Source organism: Perissodus microlepis, chromosome 5 (genome assembly GCF_051167445.1).
Source record: "Perissodus microlepis isolate ML-2025 ecotype Zambia chromosome 5, ASM5116744v1, whole genome shotgun sequence".
Taxonomy (NCBI): Eukaryota; Metazoa; Chordata; class Actinopteri; order Cichliformes; family Cichlidae; genus Perissodus; species Perissodus microlepis.
In genome coordinates this window covers 4,984,426-5,005,648 of record NC_140465.1, presented here as the reverse complement: position 1 = coordinate 5,005,648, position 21,223 = coordinate 4,984,426, and the positions used below count along the sequence as shown (strand labels likewise).

Below are 21,223 nucleotides of genomic sequence, written 5' to 3'. Positions count from 1 at the left end.
TGGGTCTAAACAGAGCGCGTTGTGTGTGAAGTCTTCTTTTGCACATGCGGGCCGCTTTGAGCGTTCACACTAGAGCGCGTTTGCTGTCGCATTTTATTTGTAGTGTGAACGAGCAGACAAAAAATCGGATTTGATCAAAAAATCGGAATTGAGCATTAAGACCTGCAGTGTGAACGTAGCCTTAGAGACAGGTTGCTCAACCTCTGTACAAGCAGTTGGTAACAAGGAGTTTACCTATTTTTTCTCAAGTGTGACTGAGGTATTAACTGTTACCTTACCACATAATCTCCCCATTTAAAGGAACTAGCTCCAGCTTTCTGTTATTTCCATCCTGTCAGCTCACACTGCTTCCATCAGCCATGATACGCCAGCCCACCGCTATTTTTGCCAGATGCTAGCACTCAACTATAAACAGCGATACATTGCTGTTTTGCCTGTATGTGCTGTTCCAGTTTGTCGCAAGGGGCCAGGATCATACACCAGCTGTCACTGAGTGTGAGGCAGTATACAACATGGACAGGTCACTGGTCTATTAGAGGGCTCGCACAGACAGATAACCACACAGGGTCACCTCAACACCTACTGCCGATTTTGAATCGCCAGTTAACCTAATAATAATGTGTTTGGATTGCCCAGATGAAGTCAATGCAGACAAAGCGAGAACATGTTAATTTCCTACAGGAAGGTGATGCCCCTAATAAATTTAAAAAAAAGTGCAAGTGAAATTTCAATCAGCACCGAGATTCTGAACAGTTTCAAGAAGCATAAATATCTTCCACTGGCAGTTTATCCAACATTACGCAATAATTGTAACTACAAAAACGGAGATTTTAAACTTAAAATGCCCACATTTACAGTATTTACCATTGCTAACCGGAGGTGTAATCTAAAGAAAATTTGAGGCAAAATCATTGCATTGTAAAACGCGCTGTGAAATACGTACTAATATAATATTTTAGAGTATTTTCACTATTCCCTCTATCTGTTTAAATTGTGCCAATACGCTGCCAGCGGTGATAAGGGCTGAATGAAACTACATTAGGCCAGGTTCCCGTGCAGCAACACCATCTGTCTGTCTCTATCGCTCTCACACACATTTCTTTCTCCTCCTCTTTGCTGCACCGAGATGCTGTCGTCTCTTCCGTTTTCCACTAACTTCCCCTTTGCTGAAAGGCAGATGCCCAAAATCAATTGCATTCACTCAATTTATATCAGCTCAAGTAAACACGGCTGAATGAAACGGAGGGACGTTCCCCGCTCACACCAGTCTGAACAGCTGCTGCTGTTCTGCTAATCAATAACGCCACTGATAGACATCAAGTACAAAGAAAGGGCACAGAAAATAAACATTGCTGATAACAGTATACTCCATTCTCCTGAATAGCACTGAAGCAATTCAGATCAGACTATTAGACATGCAGTCACTTCGACTAGCAGCAGCTGCTGTCTCATAACTAAACCTGCCCGCTTTAAAATTGAAATTTATTTTTACCCAGAGAATCAAAGATTGGACAGAAAAAACACTTATCAAACACATGCACGTTTTTACATTTTAATGAGACTTCTGGGAGATTCTTTACAGTATTTTCTTCTCTTTTTTTGCATTAGTGTGTAACAGCACAAAGTTTTACACACACAAAAACTGTTTCAGTTTTAGCTGATTTCTGCTGATGTGGAGATTTCAGAGGCTCACGGAGAAGGAAGAAAGAGAAAAAATGTATCCATTACTTGGCTGAGCATGTAACTTTGAATTATCTGACACGAGCTGTATAATTCTGCACTGCTAAATGAAATGCATGTGAATTAATTCGGAACAGTGGTTCCTCCTCAGAGTGACTGCAGATACACAACTCCATTTTGCCTTTAAAATATTCATAGTCATAATGTATTGGCAAACACAAACAGCTGACGCAAGTGTTTGCTCAGGGATATTGGGATGGAAAGAGAGCAGCGTCTTCCCCTCACGGAAAGAAAAATTCAATTGAAGGATTTTGGAGAAAATGCTGTCGGGCAAGCTGTGTGTGCTCCAGTTACAAAAGCAGCGTTCTTCAGCATCTCATTGTTTTTGCTCTGGGATGTTCAGTAGTGAGTGTGTGTGTGTGTGTGTGTGTGTGTGTGTGTGTGTGTGTGTGTGTGTTCATAAGACACTGTGAGGGGTGTGTTAGAAAGAAAGCTGCAGGTTCCCAAGTTGTCAGAAGTGTAAAAACTCAGTGTCACAAAATCAACAAGCGCACGTGTCCTGTTTCCTCCACTGCTGTACCAAAGTGAGAACACTGATGATCACAATGTGTTTTGTTTTTGCAATTTTAAAACAAACAACAGCAAAAATCTTTAAAAACACAAGAATCAGACAGTGCTGTGCAAAAATCTTGAGCCATCTGCTATTTATTTTGCTAGGAAAATGGGAAATGGAGGGAGAGACTTATTGGAATGTAAAGAGATAAATGGAAACGGTACATAAGGCAAAGGCAGAGTACAAGTCCATGTTTGGTATGACCACCATTATTCTTCAAGAGAGCCTGAACTCACTGGTTCATCCCCAGGTGCCTCATATAGCTTGGATGAGTCATAGGTCGGTGCTAAGTGGCTTATCAAAAAACAAACAAACAAAAAAAACAAAAACAAAGTGCCCTCTCCGTCCCTCTGATATACTTCCATCCTGGTCCCTCCCAGTGAGAATCTCAACATCTTAAACTCTGGCACCTCCAGTTCGGTCTCCTGTTTTCATGTCAATGCCATTGTCTCCGAACCATACATCAGAGCAGGTCTCACTACCATCTTATAAATTTCCCTTTCACTCTTACTGATATTTCTCCACCCTCTTCACGCTGCATGCACTCTCTTCTTCACCTCGTGTCCACACACAGTCTACTCTACTCGCTTCTTCTTACTTCATTTCCTCTGCTCTCAGTACGTACCTCTACCTCTCCATAGAGTTGTATCAAACAATCTCAGTTAAAAAAAAACCCACTGCCATCTCTCCTACATATCTCAAAATATCCACAGGTATGTCACCTGAACCAACTGCCTTCATAGCTGCCTTCATTTTGTCATTAATCCTCTGTACTTCCTGATTCACTAACTTTCCTGTTATCCTCTCTCTCTCATTTTCTTCATACACTAGCTCCTCGGAGTGCTCCTGCCATCTTCCCAGCTCTCTGTTCCCATGTTAGGACAGGTTTGTTTTTTGTTTTTTTTAATCACTCTAACCTGCTGCACATCCTTTCCAGCTCAATCTCTCTGCAGTGATACAAGTTATTTTGTCCTTCCTTAGTGTCCAGCCTCACATACAACTCACCGTTTGCATTTTCTTTTGTCAGCTCTCTATTTGCTCCCAGTATTCCTCTCTGGCTATCCCACTTTTCCTTCTGAATTTTTTCCTGTACTTCGTCATTCCACCACCAAGTCTTCTTATCATCTTTCTTCTGTCCAGAGGTTACACCAAACACCTTTGCAGTTTACCTCACTACTTTACCTGTAATTATTCAGTCACCCGGTAACATTCCCTACCACCCAGAGCCTGTCTCAACTCTTCCCTTGCACAGCATTCTTCCTTCCAAAATTTCCACCATTTAATCTTTGATGCTAGTCTGTAGGATGACTTTGGAAATCAAGAACGGTAGAGCCAGATGTTGTCTAGCTCTGTTCTGCCCTTACACTATCTTGAATTCTCCTGTCTTTCAGACTGCAATTTCTGTGCAAGATTTAGTCCACCTGAGTGCAACTTCCTCCACTCTTACACATCGCACTGTGGTCCTGCCTCTTCTTCTACTGTGTTCAGTGTTCACCATCAATACGCCATTCTTCCATTAAATCCACCACCACTATTCACCCCTGTTCCCTTCATCTACATGTCCATTGAAGACTGCTCCAACTGCCCCTCCCTTAAATGTCTATATTAAACACATTATGCTGACTAGGTTTTACAACAGACAGCTTTGCATGAAAGCACTCATCACTCCTGCTTTGCATCAACAGTTCAAGCTGCTGGTGGAGATGCAACGGTGTGTGTAACGGTGTGGGGGATAATTTCTTCAAAAAAAAAAAAAAAATCTGGAAGGGCGTCAATACCTTTTTCCAGCACTCTACGTGTTCTCATCTGTAATATGAGGATACCTCACTCAGTCAGTGCTACTGCTATTCTCCACCTGCTACTGGATTCATGTCTGAAACATTTCCAGTTGACTCCTTCTTTACACTCAATAACATGGATGTGCATCAGTATTACTCAGATTTCCACCTGTGATATTAATATGCATCTCCTATTCCACAGACTGACCCCTTGTAAATGTTTCTTTATATTATACTTACCAGTTTCTAGACTCATCCACTGCAGAAGACTCTTCACTCTGGGCCTGATAAAATATCCTCAGCTGTAGTTACCGGCTCCTGTCACTGTTCTAATTGTAAATAAATCTGCATTTGAGTCCATCTGTTGTGATATTTATGATATGATCCACAATAGATGATTATATTTGCCATCGAGTATAAACTAGTTTAAAGTGTATAATCTTGTGAAGTCTGTCATTAACACACAATGCTAATTAGCACTTTAAACACTACCCAGTGCAAATAGACTGAAATGTATTACTTTGTTTAGTTGATGCTCTTTCTGCACATCAGGAGCTGTCCCGTCATTCCACTCTTATTGCTGCCATTGAGGAGCTTCTTTTATTTGTTTTGTTACCTCATACAAATGACAAATTAGTGTCAGGATTTGGAGACCCACACAGAATGCCAAGAAGTCCTCAAACCTCCTCTTCTCACCGGACATCACTAGATGCCAGTAAAGACGTTTCTGTGATCCATTCTTCTCAGTTTGTCTGCTTCCAGTAAACTGCCTCACAGTAGCTCCAGACATGCCTGTAGGTAAGTCGTAGCTTCAACTAAACTGAGTAATGGGAAGCTGTGCAACTGGACTGAGTCTGGGCACACACTCTTGATAGGTGTATCTTGTCTGCCATCCAGTGGTTTAACGCCAACATTGCATTTCCATCAATTCCTACAGCCAGCCAGCCTTAGAGAGGTGACGTGGATAATACTGATCACTTTGTTCTGCTGAGAAAACTTGGGTCTTGTAGTATGAGTGACATGAACCACCACTCCAAACAGACCAGGAACCTCCAGGGTTACAGGCAAAATATGGGGTACCTACACAACATGATTATATGGTGTAAAAGCTGAGAAGTTAACCTTATGCAAGACATCTTTCTTTATGCCGTGTCATGGTTATTATTTTTTTCTTTTATTTAATTATAATAAATATAGTTATTGTTTGTTTATCTGCACAGTTTCTGTACCATTTGTTCCCAATCAGCTAATCTCTTCCCCCAGTATATACATATACTCCATCACTTGTCTGTTACTCTCCAGATTGCCCTGTCATTCTGGCCAGTCAAATATATTTGTGGTTTACATAAAGTGAATTACATCCTTGTTGGTACTGCCTGTCTAAAAGCTAAAATCAGTTTTTGACCACCTTATTTATACTAATGTAGCTGATGAATAGAAACAGTTTGATGTGATCTCAGAGCACTCAGTCTTATTGTGGTATACAACTCATTAAACACTGTATTGTATTGTATTGTATATAAATGTATTACTAGTCCTTGAACTCTTAGAAGAAGAATGAATATCCAGGCAGATTGTCAGCTGACCTGATCTTGGCTGCCTCTGTGCTGCTGGTATGGTTAGGTGACTGTCTGCTCCTCATATTCATACTATATGTTCTGTACTTTAGAACATGGACAAATGGCCCGTATATGCAATTCTGTTCTATCCTTACTGTATTTATTTGTACTATTGAGAAAACTGAGTAAAATACAGTGTTAGGTTGAAATTGTTAAATGTTGTCATTGTTGTACTTAAATTTGTAAGTAAACTGCATGGTTAGATATTCGTCTGTTCCTCCCCTACACATCTATGATGCTGGGGGAGGTAATTAGCTGTAGCTGTTTAACTGCAGGCACATTCCATGTGAGATTCTGGTTTCCTTATCTTCTGAGGGATGTCCACCCCATTTAGGGGCTCGCCTATGCTTGCATATGGTGAACCATTAAAGTTAAGCCATATAAGCGTGTGGGGGGATGACCTTTGGATAACCAGGAAATGTGGTTAAACAGTTGTAAGCATATATTGTGTGGCAGGAAGTCAGGTGCACAAACACACACACACACACACACACACACACACACACAGACACAGTGTTTTAACCTTTTGTGACCATAGGGTTTTTTGTTTTTTTTTACAATGGGCGGTGCTTGTGTTCTCAGAATAAAAGGCTGCAAGGAAGGCTGTTTATTTGAATTCCTTGCTAGCAAGTAAAACCCGGTTCTGTCATTGTCTTGCTTTCTTCATGAGTGATGAGTCTCTAAACTAGCAGGTCTGCTAAAGCGCAGATCCAACATACAGGTTATTTCAAAAGCAGTGCTGTGTACATTAAACTCCTATTTTAACTCAAACACATTACACAATTTTCATTAGTCTCTCCATTGTTCTTCGTCACATTGTGGATCCCTGTTATCCAAAATTAATGAATAATTTATGTGTCCAGTTCACAAGGATATCATGCATTTATTTTATTGCATGCTTTTTTGTTTCTTAAATGTTTATTTTTTCAATAACACATAAGTATTATCTTAGAAAGTTCTTAGAAAGAATTAAGAAATGTAAATAAATAAATTTAATAAATTTAATGTACAATAATATTAATAGTCCCTCAAATGGTAAATGGCCTGTATTTGTATAGCGCTTTTCTAGTCCTTAAGGACCCCAAAGCGCTTTACACAACCAGTCATCCACCCATTCACACACTGGTGATGGCAAGCTACATTGTAGCCACAGCCATCACCAGTGGGGCGCACTGACAGAGGCGAGGCTCAAAGAAAATCTAAGATTTGAGGGTAAGCTTGTACTATTCATCTTAGTTCCAGATTTACGCCCCGTGCAAGGGATGCACGGCATCAACGAGTTATTGTGGTTAGCTCGTGCAGCCCCTCGCACAGAGCGATCCGCATTAACTTGCTCACAGAGATTTGCCGCGTTAATGCGGTTATGGCGTTAACGTCATTTTAATGAGATTAACGCTGACAGCACTAGTTATTTTTGTTTTATGACAGGTGGTCAAATAAATTTGCATAAACTTGGCCCACAGCATCAGTCTCAAGAATTTAAATTGTTTATCATTAAGACTTAGACAACAGTCAGCCACAGCTTTATCACACACTAAAAATAAACCTATTCTCACAGGTTAGTCTTCAAGATGATGTGTGCAAACTGAAATCCATCTACAAGTGTGTGTGGAAATAAAATTTAGTCCTACCAAATTCAGCGATCAAACTACGATTTTTTTCCCCCAATACAAACATCAGTTAAAAACAACAATTGAGATGATGCTCTCAGCTCAAGTATTTTCTGTATTGAAGCAGAGCTACAAAACAGAAAATACATAAAAATAAAGTGTTTCCAGAGGTAACAACAGTAACTCATACTACTGTAACAGCAACCAAAATTTCAGGGGTAAAGAATCACTTTATTACACAACATTTACCACAAATATCTGATAAGGGATGTAAGCTTAAGTAAACTTATGTGTATTTTTTTTTTCTTAGTTGCTTGCAGTATTTGTCATGGGCTGGGTCTGGGACCCAACATTTTGTGTTGATTTTGCACCATCTTTATGTACTATTGTAGGCATGCTAAGTTCTTGTTGTTTTGTTATTAGTTATGATTTGAGTTACCTTGTATTTTGATATTCTTTTATGTTAGTCATCTAGTTATCTAAAGCTCCTCAGTTGCTATCTCAATCCTTGTTTATCTTGATCCGCCTCTACACAAGGAGATGACCAGCCTGGTGAGAAGATTCATGGGAAGATTTCTCCCTGCCAGCCTTATTGCTGACATCCCACTGAAGCACATCAAGTTCAAGGATGCCAGCCTACAGTTGCCAGACAAAGAACTCTTTCTTGGAGTAGCTGCACAAAGCCTCTTGGAGGACAACATGGATGAACTTTCCCCTCCTGTCCCAATGATGATCAAGTAAGCATTATGATTATTGTGTTATCCAAATAAGCTTACCTCCTAAGAGCTGACTGATAATCCATCATACAATGCCTGTATTCTTTGATCCGATCATGTGTCACAGGGCAGTAAGAGACTTCTTTGTACCTGTGACCGCAAAGATGATGACTATGTTCCCCTCGACAACATCATCCTCCAAAACCTAACCGTGTTGGACCCAGAGTCATGGCATCAATTTTCTCCAAACTCAGGTGCATGCCCTTTTTTAATTGATGCCGGTAGTTGTTTAATAATCAACTTCAATAGTAGTTGGTCGTCCGATTGGGGTCTGGAATGTGGGGCCTCCCTGCTGCTGCCGAGCCGGGGCAGTCTGCTTCTCTCCACCCCAGGGAAAAGGGTAACACTACCCGGGTCTTGGTGCGGTGTCCCCCTCCGGGGGCAAGGGTACCTAGACCTGGGGCTTAGAGTACGCTTGGGGAGTGTGATTGTGTGTACAGTGTCTCTTTATGTCTGTCTCCACGTTGGGTGAGTGTTGAGTAATTGCATATGAGAGCATGAGGGTGGGAATGGATGTCTGTATCTATATGTCAGGTCGGGTATCAGACGCCACCTCTCTAGAGACATCTCAGGCCCTCCAAGGTATGGAGGCCTATCTCTCCCCACCACTTCCCCTGCCAGTGGCAGACGCCCGCAGACATTGGTGCGTTGGTGGTTCTTTGTGTCTGGGGATGGACGTCCGAGTACCCACCGGCTCACTCCTTGGTGGCTGCTTGTCGGGGCCTGGAGCCTGGGGCTCGCTCGGGCCCTTTCGGGGGGCCCTTTCGGGGGGCCCTCGGCCTCTCGGCCTGGGGCTCGGTCACTCTGGCACAGCTGGCTGCCGGCGGAGCTCACGGGCACGTCACTGCAACCCCCCCCTGGCCTCTTATCCCCGTCCCTCTTCCCCGCTGTTTTTCTTTCCCTCTTTCTTTCTCCCCTTTCTTTTCCCCAGTCAAGTCTGTCCCATATTTAACAAGTAAAAATAAAATAAAATAAACAATAAAAGGTGAATCAAATAGACCATTACGGCAAGGCTGGGATGGTCCATTTGGTAAAGTAAATCCGTTGGGCATCTTTCTTCGCCTTTAGACAATAATTCTGATGGCAAAAGAGCCAAATGGGACAGGCAAAAAAGAAAAAAAAAAAATCTATTTTCTCCAAACTCAGGTGCATCCCCTTTTTTAATTGATGCCGGTAGTTGTTTAATAATCAACTTCAAAAGTTACAGAGTATAATAATAGAGAAAGCAATTATATCTCCAGCTCACTTGTGCTTAATTTGCTCATGTTCATTTGCAGTTATAGAGCTAGGGAAAAGTCTGCCGCAGCTGCGGTTGGACCTGGATAGCCTTAGGGAAGAAGTAGTGGAGTACAAGGTGCTTGGCAGGGAAGATCTTCCTCAGGAAGCAAGGATTGACAGGTTTTGGGCTATGCTAGGGAGAGCTGGAAGATTCCAGACTCTGGTGCATGCACTATTGTGTGTGCCACACAGCAATGCATTATCAGAGAGGGTGTTCAGCATGGTTAGAAAGATAGTGACAGAGAACAGAACAAAGATGGACAATTCAACCCTTAACTCACTTCTTTCCTGCAAATTAAATTTCACAGGTGCTGCCCATACCTATGTTCCTTCAAGGGATGTGCTGCTGGCTGCGAAGCATTGCACCTTCAAATAGAAGTGTTGTTGTTATGGATATTGTTGTTGTTATGGATATTGTTGTTGTTACGGATATTGTTACAGTTAGGGAAGAGTATCCCCAGTTCTGTTTATGTATGTACCTGTAGCTGTTGTTGTATAGGATGGTTCTATTGAACCATCACTACCATCTGTTGCACAAGTAATGGACAACTATTTAATTTAACTTATATACATACACACACACACAAAAAAACCCTTGCATTTTACAGAGTTTATTTATCGGACAACATTACATATGACCCCTTCCCCCCCCCCCAAAAGCCCTTATGAATGTCTCCCTAATTCTGAGGTCTCAAGGTTGGCAAGTATGGTCATGGATGACCTGTTAACTAAGCTACACAGGGCTATGGCAACATAGGCCTGTGTAGCTTAGTTAACAGGCCTTTCGTAGACGCAGCAGCCGCGCTCAGGGCAGGCGGGTGCGGCCATGTGGAGCCAAGGCTCAGCTGTCCTCCAACTGCTCCCCCTCCTTCCTGACATCGCTCGGAGCCGGGCCACCCTGCCCCCTCCCAGCGCAGGGTGGCTTGGTCAGCCCTGGGGGCGGACCCTTGGGTGGTTTCCACCATGACCAAGGGTTATGGCCTGCAGTTTTGCCGCAGACCCCCTGTAACTACCACCCCAACCCCAACGTGAGCGACCCGGTGCAGGCCCAGGTGCTGCAGGAGGAACTGGCCACACTTCTGCTGAAGGGGGCCATACGGGAGGTAGACGCTGGGGATCGCCAAGCAGGGTTTTTCTCCCATTACTTTCTGGTCCCCAAGCGGGATGGGGGTCTTCGTCCCATTCTGGAGCTCAGGGGCCGGAGATAGCAGTTGAGGCCCCTGAGCTGTGCAAGATGCTGATGGTCCCCAGGGTGCATCAGGCCGTCAATGCAGGGGACTGGTTTGCCACCATCGATCTGAAGGACGCCTACTTCCAGATCCCTATCTGGCAGGGTCATTGACGGTTCCTCAGATTCGGGTTCGAGGGGCAGCTCTTCGAGTTCCGCGTCCTCCCCTTCGGCATCTCCCTAGCACCCAAACCTTCACCAGGTGCGTGGATGCGGCCCTTGCTCCTATGAGGCTGCGGGGCCTCAGTATCCTGAATTACCTAGATGACTTGCTGGTCTGCGCCTCCTCAGAAGAACAGTGCCGCAGCCATGTTGCCCTTCTGGTCTCTCATATTCGGGCTCTGGGGCACCGAAGTGCAGGTTGGAACCGTCTCAGACGTGTCCCTGGGCATGTCCCTGGACTCCGTCACAGTGGAGCGGCGGCAGCAAGCCCTCAGGACGTGCCTTGACCACTTCGGCCCCCACTCTCGGGTGAGCTGGGGCCTGTATCTCCGCCTCATGGGCCTGATGGCTGCGACAGTGCAGGTAGTCCCATCGGCTCTCTGTCGGCTATCTGTGGACGCATCAGATCTATGCTGACAAGTAAAGACACAGCTATCTGCAGTATGTGACTGCTCCCATCCGGATCGATCGGCTGCTGGAGGCTGAGGAAAGGCAACTTCCTGGGCCACCTTTTACTTTGGTGTCACTGAGCCAGATGTAATAGTCAAGGGATGGGTCAAAGCTGTCAGTTTCCTCACATTTATTTTCTTAGATGTAGTTTAAGATTTTAAACTTTTTTTTTAAAATTAAAACTCCAGTAAAGACATGGTAGGTACCATATACAAGGTAGAATAATGCGAAGTTACCTAATGCTATTTTTATTCATTCATTTTTATTTAAAAAAAAAAGTTGCCCTTCTTTATCACATTTAGATGGAACCCTTGGACCCTTTATTATTAAAGGATGAGTCAGAGGTCAAAGTGGCACTGTGGAGAGAGGCTGTCATCCCCCCCAATTTCTGTTGAATCACCAATAATAATCACTCACATCAACTGAACACACACACACACACACATTAACTGTGGTGAAGATGTTCATTACTTTGTAGTGTCTTGATGCTGTTAGTAGTTAGTACTGGTCTTACACTGGGCATGAAGTCCTCCCCCCCTATTCAGCGTGGATCCACAAGTTTACTCCCAGGTTTCCCAGAACCGCCGGCCAGGTCCTGGATTCAAATAACATCCCACATGATCCCATCAGTTGTAAGACTGAAAGTTTTTCCTGACACCCCGGAAATCCTTCCTTCAGCTATCATGCTGAATTATAAAAATGGCACTGCAATAGATATTTTGATGCAATAGGACTAAGGCCACCATCCCGTCAGTCAATCAAGCAATAATTGATCCACGCAGCTGGTGAGAATTGGTACTTATGTACAGTCTATATACACTTGATTAATTTAACAAACATTTGTGGCTTTGTGAGGCGATAGCAGTTAGTGAATAGAAAGCAACTCAAGCCAGTGTGATTAAGTAGAGCATGAGAAAGTGAGTCGATTTAAGAAAGTGAGTGACTCAGGTGTGCCATTTGGATTGTCTTGTGTTTTTGAGTTTGTGAGTCTATGGCGCAGTGGAGTAAGCAAGTCATTAGGTTTGTTAGATAAATGAATAGGTGTGAGGGAGGGAAACAGATCCTAAAATTTTGAGGGAGATTCTGGATTTGAAATTCCACAATTGTTATCCTGAGGTGTCAACCAGCAAAGAAAGGTCTATAATCAAGAGAAGAGCTGAGACCTTCAGGATAAAAGAGTATAATGGCTCATTTCAAGTTGAATTTAAGTGTAGTATTCCCTTTTTTTTTTTTTAAATGTGATTCCACTCCCCTTGCCCCCCGCCCATTTACATGCTTAACCCTTTAAAACCGCTCAGAGCGGGCACGCTCCGTTTTGCGCAACTACTTTTAAATCCTTGTAGAACTGCAAACACGTAAGCTAGCGCAATAATTTTTTTTAGCATATGAAACCGGAGGAGTTGTACTTACATCTTATGCCATCAGCTTGTCCTAGGTCACGGTTTCCTTCCACATATAGCTTTGCAAAAACTGCATAAAAAGCACTTGCAGCAACAAAAACATAATATTCCAGAAACATGCTTTGCCGATCCGATCAGCTGTTCATACCACTTCCTATGTTAGAATAGACGTCAGCGTGAACTATCGCATGTCCGCCATTACCTGCCCGAAACCGGAAGTGACGTCATTTTCGCGGAAATGTAGTTTTTTACCATCAGGGCCTCATGAGCCTATACTTTTTAAAAGTTATGTTTGACTTTATGACTTTCTGTGTCGTTTCTGGGATTCTTAGAACTCAAATTGCACTGCTGGAAATAGTTTATTTTGATGCATATGCTGCTTATTTGCAAATTTGCACTATAATATTTATTTTCGTTTTTCCTGCAGTATATAAAATTGGTGTATTTCAAAAATAAAACTATGAAGACACTCAAAATAAATTTCCTGTGGTGGGAACCTATTTTGTGCAACTTTTTTGTATTTACACTTTTGAGGGATATGCCTCTTAAATTTCTCTAACTAGAAATACATGTTAAAAAAACAAAAATGATTTTCAATTTTTTTGTAGTTTATTGCACTTTCTTGCAATTTATGTAATTTCTATGCACTTAATGCATACATATTATTAAAATGTGGGCTATAATGGTTGTATTGATGTATAGCAACTTGAAATGCTCCCAAAACTGGCACTACAGCATGTAAAAATATAATATAAGCTCTGGCGGACTTGCTTCTATGGTAGGTCTTAAAGGGTTAATCTAGATGGAGACCTGTATTATGTATGGAGGAATAAAAAAAACAAAAAAACAAACAGAATTTAGCACTAGAGCAGGGCGATATGGCCAAAAATATTTATCATGATATAGATTTGAAAATTTGCGATAACGATATAACTGACGATATAATTGATGCGAGACAAAATACAACTCCACAACGCAAACCCCCCTCCCATCCATTTATTTTCACTTAAACATGCAGCTGTTTTTTATGTATATTATAGCTATATAAAAAATTAACAGTGCAAATGCAAATTCCTTGCTGAAAGTTTAACCAAAAAACATTTTCAGTAGAAATGGGCTGACATATCCTGAGCATAACCATGTATAATATCCACTGAAGTTAAAAAGAGGTTCTTTGCTACATTAAACTGCAGTGTGCCAAATAAAAAAGTCAAATACGTATTTTTCGGACCATAAGGTGCACGGGATTATAAGACACATTAAGCGAAACAAAGCAGTCAGATAAATCAAACTTTATTCAACTCATTCTTTTTGCTTCCTCAACTTCCGTACCATTGATTCATTAATGTTGAATTCTCTGACAGCTGCTCTATTCCCATGTTGATGCAGTATATTAATGACTAACCTCGTATTGTGGATGGATTTATCTCAGTTGAAGTTTGGTCAGTTTATAGCATCCTGCCATGCGATTGCATTTGTCTCTAACTATCAGGAACCCTCACGTTAACTTTTATCGAGTGGAAAAAAGGTTGGCGTTCATCCTCCAGTTTCACTGTTTATGTTATGCTAACATAGCTGTGTCGCTAGCGATCACGTAGCACATCATGATATACCAGCTAGCCCAACTTCAGTAACCTTACAAACGTCACTGCTGTTTAGTTTTCTGTCTTCATTTATGTTGGAAGTGATAGCAGAGCTGTACGTTTGAATTTTTTCAGAAATCTCTGTCAGAACATGCTATATCATGTTTAGGTAACTAGCGAGCTAATTTCCACAAACTTCCTGCTAACTTCTAACTCCGTTAAATGTAATAAATTCTGTTTTTATGGATGCCTGGATGTTAAACTTCATAGTTACACCTGGTAAAGCAGCAATGCTGATCGTTTTATTAAAGATGAAAGAATTTAGACAGTTTTTAACTCTCTGTGATGCTGCAGTGTTTGACTTTGGGACCTGAAGGGACGGAGTTTAGGACCCAGATTACTACCAGATTTACAAGCACCTTAGCCCGACAAATACGGCAATAACGACGGTCTGCTTGCATGTTCTACAAAAAAAAAAAAAAGTGCTTTGGTGTGTATCTGATGGACAAACACCAAACCAGTTCCACACCAGTGAAGTTGCACCATTTTTACAAACTAATTCTGGTTCATCCGTTTCACTCAACGATCCGCTTTCTCCCTTCTCATTCTCCATTTCCGCCATGCTTTTTTGGCCATGTGTTTGAAAATAAAGGCACTGCGCATGCGCGTTTTACCCATATTCTATCGCGATATTTTATTTTCTTATCGTTGCCTAACATTGTACCGGTATTACCATGAACGGTATAATATGGCCCAGCCCTATTTAGCACTTGGCAAAACTGTCCTCATGCCAGCCACTGTGGTGGACACTGGATAGTAAAAGATCCACAGCACTATCAAAGCACAGTATTATTGGCCTGGGGTGGATGGTGACAAAAGTGGGTGAGTAGAATTCAAAATGATCCTCAAACACTGGCTTCTTTGGGTTGGTTGTGTGTCATACTAACGACCCCCAGCTATGAATCCTTTGCCGACTATTGACTATTGTAATCTTAATCATTTATGTTTGTTAAATTAATCAAATTCATGTCGCTCAGTGTCCACAGTGCCAGTGTAACCAGGCACCCCCCCGCACCCCCATCAACCCTCTGCATGTTCTCCTTCACTACATCCATAAACCTCCCCTGAGGTCATCCTCTTTTCCTCCTACCTGGCAGCTCCATATTCAACATCCTTTGTCCAATATATCCACCATCCCTCTATCATTGTCTCTACATGCTTGGTTCCCACCTTTAAGCATGGAGGCGTGATGGTGTGGGGGTGCTTCGCTGGTGTCACTATTGGGGATTTATTCAAAACTAAAGGCACACTGAACCAGCATAGCTACCACAGCATCCTGCAGCAGCAGCCCATCCCATCCAGTTTGCGTTTAGTTGGACCATTATTTATTTTTCAAAAGGACAATGACCCCAAACACACCTCCAGGCTGTGTAAGGGCTTTGTGACCAAGAAGAGTGATGGAGTGCTGCACCAGATGGCCTGGCCTCCACAGTCACCTGACCTTAACCCAACTGAGATGGTTTGGGATGAGATGGACCACAGAGTGAAGACAAACAGGCCAACAAGTGCTCAGCATCTCTGGGAATTTCCTTCAAGACTGTTGGAAAACCATTTCAGATCACCACCTCTACCCCGGTTGCCCATCTCCGCTATTCAAGTTAGCGTTTCAAAATATGTAAACGAAACTAGTGAAGTGTGACGCGTGCGAGTAGCAATGCTTTGAATTTCATTGTCTTAACGTGTATACAATCCAAAATGCTTGAAATCATCGTCCTCCTTTATCCATCAAATCTCATCTGAAATATAAACGTTAACACATGTTTACGCCAACATGGCGTTTTATACGGCGTTGCTTGTTATCTGAGTTTCAGACCCAATTAAAAATTAAACCACCTGTCAGCCTGTAGCATGAGCTTTCCAATGAGTGATGACTAAATAGTGTAGATGTTTTCAGTGACTGAGCGGCGTCTGTACACTATATTTACTGGTGTAGCGCACATCAGCATGACCCAACTGAGCAAGGGTGCTCTGTGTAGCCTTGTTTGTCTCATTCCTGATATTTGTTGTCATATTCTTCATGTTTGTTGTCTGTGTTTTTCCACTGTCAAACAACCGGACAGTTAGCCTGGCATTCCGCTGCTAAAGTGGGCTTCAGAAAGTTTTTTTTTTTTTTTTAATGGAAGATCAAGGCTGCCATGCAATATTTATTTGGCTATTTAGAGCAAATAAGGTAAATAGTTATACAAAGGCTTACATTTTGTGTAGTGTTTTATAACTGTGCCTTGAAACAATCTTGGCTGTGGGGTAGTTTAGTGCCAAAATTTCACTATTTATGGAAAGTGTGTTTATGTCGTCTCTTGGCCACTGTTTTAGTGTTATAATAAGACACCTTGGAGGAAATGATAAGATCCTGTCCTGATGTTAAAAAGGAAATAATGTCACTCCAACAGTGTACCCACTAAGAAAACTGTTGGTGCAGTTGTACTGTATCACATCCAAGTCATTGACTGTAACTGGATTACTTAAATTTAACTAAGTAGTGACCTTGAATTTTGTCTTCGGTATTAGGTCAAGGAAGCCATGCCAGCAAGCCAAACACAGGTATGTGCCTTGTTATAAAATATTTGAACATTGTTCTACTAAGAACAATGTAGTCTTTAAAATTCCTACATACAATTCAGTAACAATTATTAATGTCTAATAGGTAAAGATGACAACAGATGCAAACTGGAATCTGCATCAAGAATCGACAGTTAAGGTGGGAATGATTCTTAGATCTGACGTGATTGTCTTCAACAACGTGATCCTTTGATGCTCTTACTATGAACAACTGCTGCTAGCACGATACTCATGTCTGTGAGGTCAGCCCCGTGTTCTACATAAAATGCAAATAAGACACTGATCTTGCCTTTGTACTTGAAAATGGCACAAAGACAACACATGGTTAAAACTCAGCATTTTTAAAATATAAATTATGTAAGCCAGATATCAGAAAACAGTCTAATTCAGAATAAAAAAAGTTATATTGGTGACGACAAACCAGTCTATTCATGTAATTTCTACTGTTATGTTTACTATGTCAACAGTAGCACAGATAAAATAGCATGGACGAAGCTGACAGCAGAGGATCAGCAATTTGGAGGTTTTCCACAGAACTATACCAGATTTTCTTCGTATGGTTGTAACTTTTTGATTTAATTGCAAACTGTTGTCATGTGGGTTGATACAACAGAATGTTTGTGGAAAGAAAACAAAAAGTCATCTTTGGTGTATGGCACTAGTGTGACTGACAAAAAGTTTTCCATGCAATAAAAGGTGTCAGCATACTGTATCATCTCATTTTAGTTAATTTTTCTTTTACAGTCCCAGGTTTAAAAAAGTTGGGACACTGAATTCTGCTTTTATTTACATTCTACACAGTGTTTTTCAAATCTCCTAAACTCATATTTTATTCATAGTAGAACATGGAAAAAATTCTCCGTTTAAGCAATTGATGTTTTCTATTTTTAAAAAAAAAAATTAGATCATTTTGAACTTGATGGCAGTAACATGTCCCAGAAAAGTTGGGACAGGGCCATGTTTCCCACGGTGTAGTGTTCCTTTCTTTTTACAACACTGTAAACATCTGGGAATTGAGGAGACCAGATGCTGGACTTTAAGGATTGGAATGTTTTCCCATTCTTGTCTGATGTAAGATTCTAGCTGCTCAACAGTCCTTGTTTTGCTGAAATACGCAAGGCCTTCCCTGAAAAGAAGTTTGGATGGGCACATATGTTGCTCGATAACCTGTATTATCTTTTAGCGCTGATGATGCGTTTCCACATGTGCAAGCTGCCAGTTCCATAGGCACTAATGCTCCCCCATACCCTCAGATGTGGGCTTTGAAAATCATTGCATTTTACACAGCGTCTCAACTTTTTGGAGTTGGAATTATGTAATAAAGCCGTAAAACTATCCTTATAATTACATTTGATAGTTCATCTTCAAGATGACACTTAAGGTGTCTTTAATGTTTGACTTCTTCTCATGATAATTATTCTCTTTACCTACAGTCAGGTATTCAGGAGGACCAGAGTGATTCCTCAGAGCTGGAGTTATCCATTTGCTCAGACACAGAATACAACAAGTCAGAGCTCAAAATCAAGTGTTGGTGAAACCCACAGTCTGCCAAGTAAGATCCCTAAAGTTCCTAGCACTACTTCAAGAGATGATCAAGAAATGAGAAATGTGACTGTTAAAAAGAAATCCAGAACACATGGGAAAAGGAGAAATAATCACAAGAAAAAATAAATAAATGTGAAATCAAAGGTGCCTGTAAAAACCTGTACAAAAAGCAAGGACAAACGAGTATGGGACAAAAGGCATTATGTCTTTACTGCGGTAAGTCTCAAGGAAACATTTCAATTTCAAGACATCTGCAGAGGAAGCACGTGGAGATGGCAGAGTTGGCATATGCCTTTAGCTGCCCCCCCCGAGTTCTAAAGAAAGGAAGAGTCTTTTTGAAACAACTACGCAATAAAGGAGACTTAAAGCACAACAGCAAAGTGCTACAAAAGGGCAGAGGAGAAGTTGTAATATGGAAGCAGCCATCTAATAAAGCATTGGTTGGAGACTATTTACCTTGCTGTTATTGCTTTGGAATGTTCAGCAAAAAGATCTTATGGAAACATCAGTCGTCGTGCAAAAGTAAAAAAAATCATGTGCGGCAGACAGCTTAAAAACCAGACAAAGAAGAGTCCAGAGTTATGCTGCACGCCTGCTTCCATTAAGTTTCATCTGAAAGATGTCAGACTTTATGTCCCAAGTCCTAGGCCACATCCTTAGAAGAAGGCCGGATCCTTTGAAGGCCAGAAGTGCAAGGCTGTGAAATGGGACGGGCTAGCCTTCAGATTTGCATCACCAGCTGTTCCCGCCCTTAACACTTCTCCCCCTCGGTGAAATGATATTCATAAACTCTCACTCTTTTTCTCTTCTTTTACGTAAGTATAATAATCAAAATAATGTTTTAACATGTTAAATTGTGTGTTTTCTAAGAAGAACAGCAACATTCACAATAATGACAAGACCAGACCACAGTACTGCAGGATTGACATGAGTGTCCTAGTCCTGGACTTTTTTTTTTTTTTTTAAACCAGGAGAATCCGAGGCCTGATTTTTGGCTAAGCAGGGAGTCTCTGGCAGTGTTGCTAAATCTCCTGAACCAGGATCGGCAGCATAGTTGAGGTGCCACAATTGAGACCCTGGTGTTCCTTTTCTGGTTGGCAAGTGGAGCATCCTACAGGGTGGTCTCAAGAGTGTTTGGGATGCCTCGTTCTACTGTCCACTACATTGTTCACCGAGTCACAGAAGAAGTAGTGGCCATTCACCACCAGATCATCCACCTCCCAAAGACCCCGAAGGACATGGAGATAGTGTCCTGTGGGTTTGCAGTGCTGGCACGCCACCAAGCTTTTCTGAAAGCGGTGGGTGCAATCAACGGCTGCCACATCCGCATCAAGTCTTATGGTCAGTGCTATGGAAACGGTTTCCTGTTACTATCTATCATCTTTTGCAGGCGGTTTGTGACCATTAGGGCCACTTCATTGACACGTACGTGGGCTGGCCTGGGTCGGTGCATTTCATCCTTGCAGATGGAGGGTACCCATGCCTCCAACATCCACTCCTCCTCATCACTCTCTACAAGAGGCCAGTTCAAGGTGTGGGAGCCCAGCACTTCAACTCTCATCATTCCAGGGCATGCTCTATTATAGAGAGACAACAATGGCGGACGAAGCGGGAGTGAAAAGCTACTGAAGAGGTAACACTCCAAAACGAGCCACTGAAAGCTGTGCTAAATGTCTGCAAATGCATCACAAAATCCCAAAGTTTGATATTGAAGGTTCATTTGGACGTGTTTGAATAATTACAACATTTGTATAACACCATACAGCACGGGTGTCAAACTCCAGGCTTTAACGAGCCTGCCCTTGTAGCTTCTTATTGGTAAAGCACTCCTGAACCAGGTAATCAGCAGCAGGTAGAGCAGGGATAACTCAAAAACAAGCAGGATGCTGGCCCTCGAGGACTGGAGTTTGACACTTTTGAGGCTTTTACAACATGCAGTACAATATCTCCTCTGAAATGGCAAAAACAAATGGTTGTTACTTTTTATTTTACTTGCTCGCATGTTGTATTTTCACTTGTTTGGTTTCCTATTCGCTTGTCTGTCCCTCACACCCATCTCACTACTATGTTCTGGAAATCACTAACATCAGAAATATGACTTCACTTTCTCTTTTCAAATCCTCACTCAAGACTCATCAGTTTAAATTTTCTTTCAATCCACAAATGTAACAGCAGTGTCACCTTTTAACCAGTGCTGTTTCTCGTTTCTGTATTTTACTGTTTGTAATGTTGTGCAGAGTACTTGAGTGCCATAGAGGCCCCTTCAAGTAAAATGATAACAGATCTATTAATACCTTTTGTTTGTTCTCAGGAGCTTCATAGAAGAGAAGCTGGTCTGCAGAAGAGACTCGTGCTGTAGGGGGGGAAAAAAAGCAAACAAACCCCCCCAAAACACTTGAAAAAGATTCATAGAAGGTGGCAGAGTTCCTGGCAAGTCGGACTGTATTGAGTTTATTGAAGCTTCACCAAAAGAACTTGGACAAAGGACATGGAAAGCAGTTAAGTTCCATGTCAAAAAAAGAATTACAGCACTCAGGCACCAGAATTATAGAGGTAAAATCAAAGAGTAGTCAAAAACTGCTAATTATACCCTTGACTCCAGAGGATTAAAAGCACCCCCTGTAAAAGATTAGTTTTCACTGTAAACTACGTTCCTGAAATATTACAGAAATTGTACAGTGTATTGCAACGAGGCAACCAAGAGTGAAGATTAAACCCAAAATTGCAAATTTTTTCATTTTTGGGTAGGGACAAAGACGGATTTGAGGTGAAATTAATCAATTTATTCAAACTTGAGATACTAAGATACTTGAAGATTTTTGGTATAGTCATAAGTTTAACCACTGTGGTAGATTAATGTTGACATTTCCTATTTTTTTTTG

The 21,223-nt window shown here is 41.7% G+C and overlaps 1 protein-coding gene across 1 annotated transcript; it reads left to right on the top strand.

Annotated features, from left to right (window-relative positions):
• The first annotated feature begins 10,846 nt into the window (after positions 1-10,846).
• On the top strand, positions 10,847-19,969 carry LOC146386426 (uncharacterized). The gene is given in 4 exon segments (XM_084927271.1): positions 10,847-11,107; positions 19,212-19,304; positions 19,307-19,723; positions 19,726-19,969. Coding segments are annotated over 4 exon segments (1,005 nt in total). The 3' UTR covers positions 19,960-19,969.
• Positions 19,970-21,223: the final 1,254 nt, after the last annotated feature.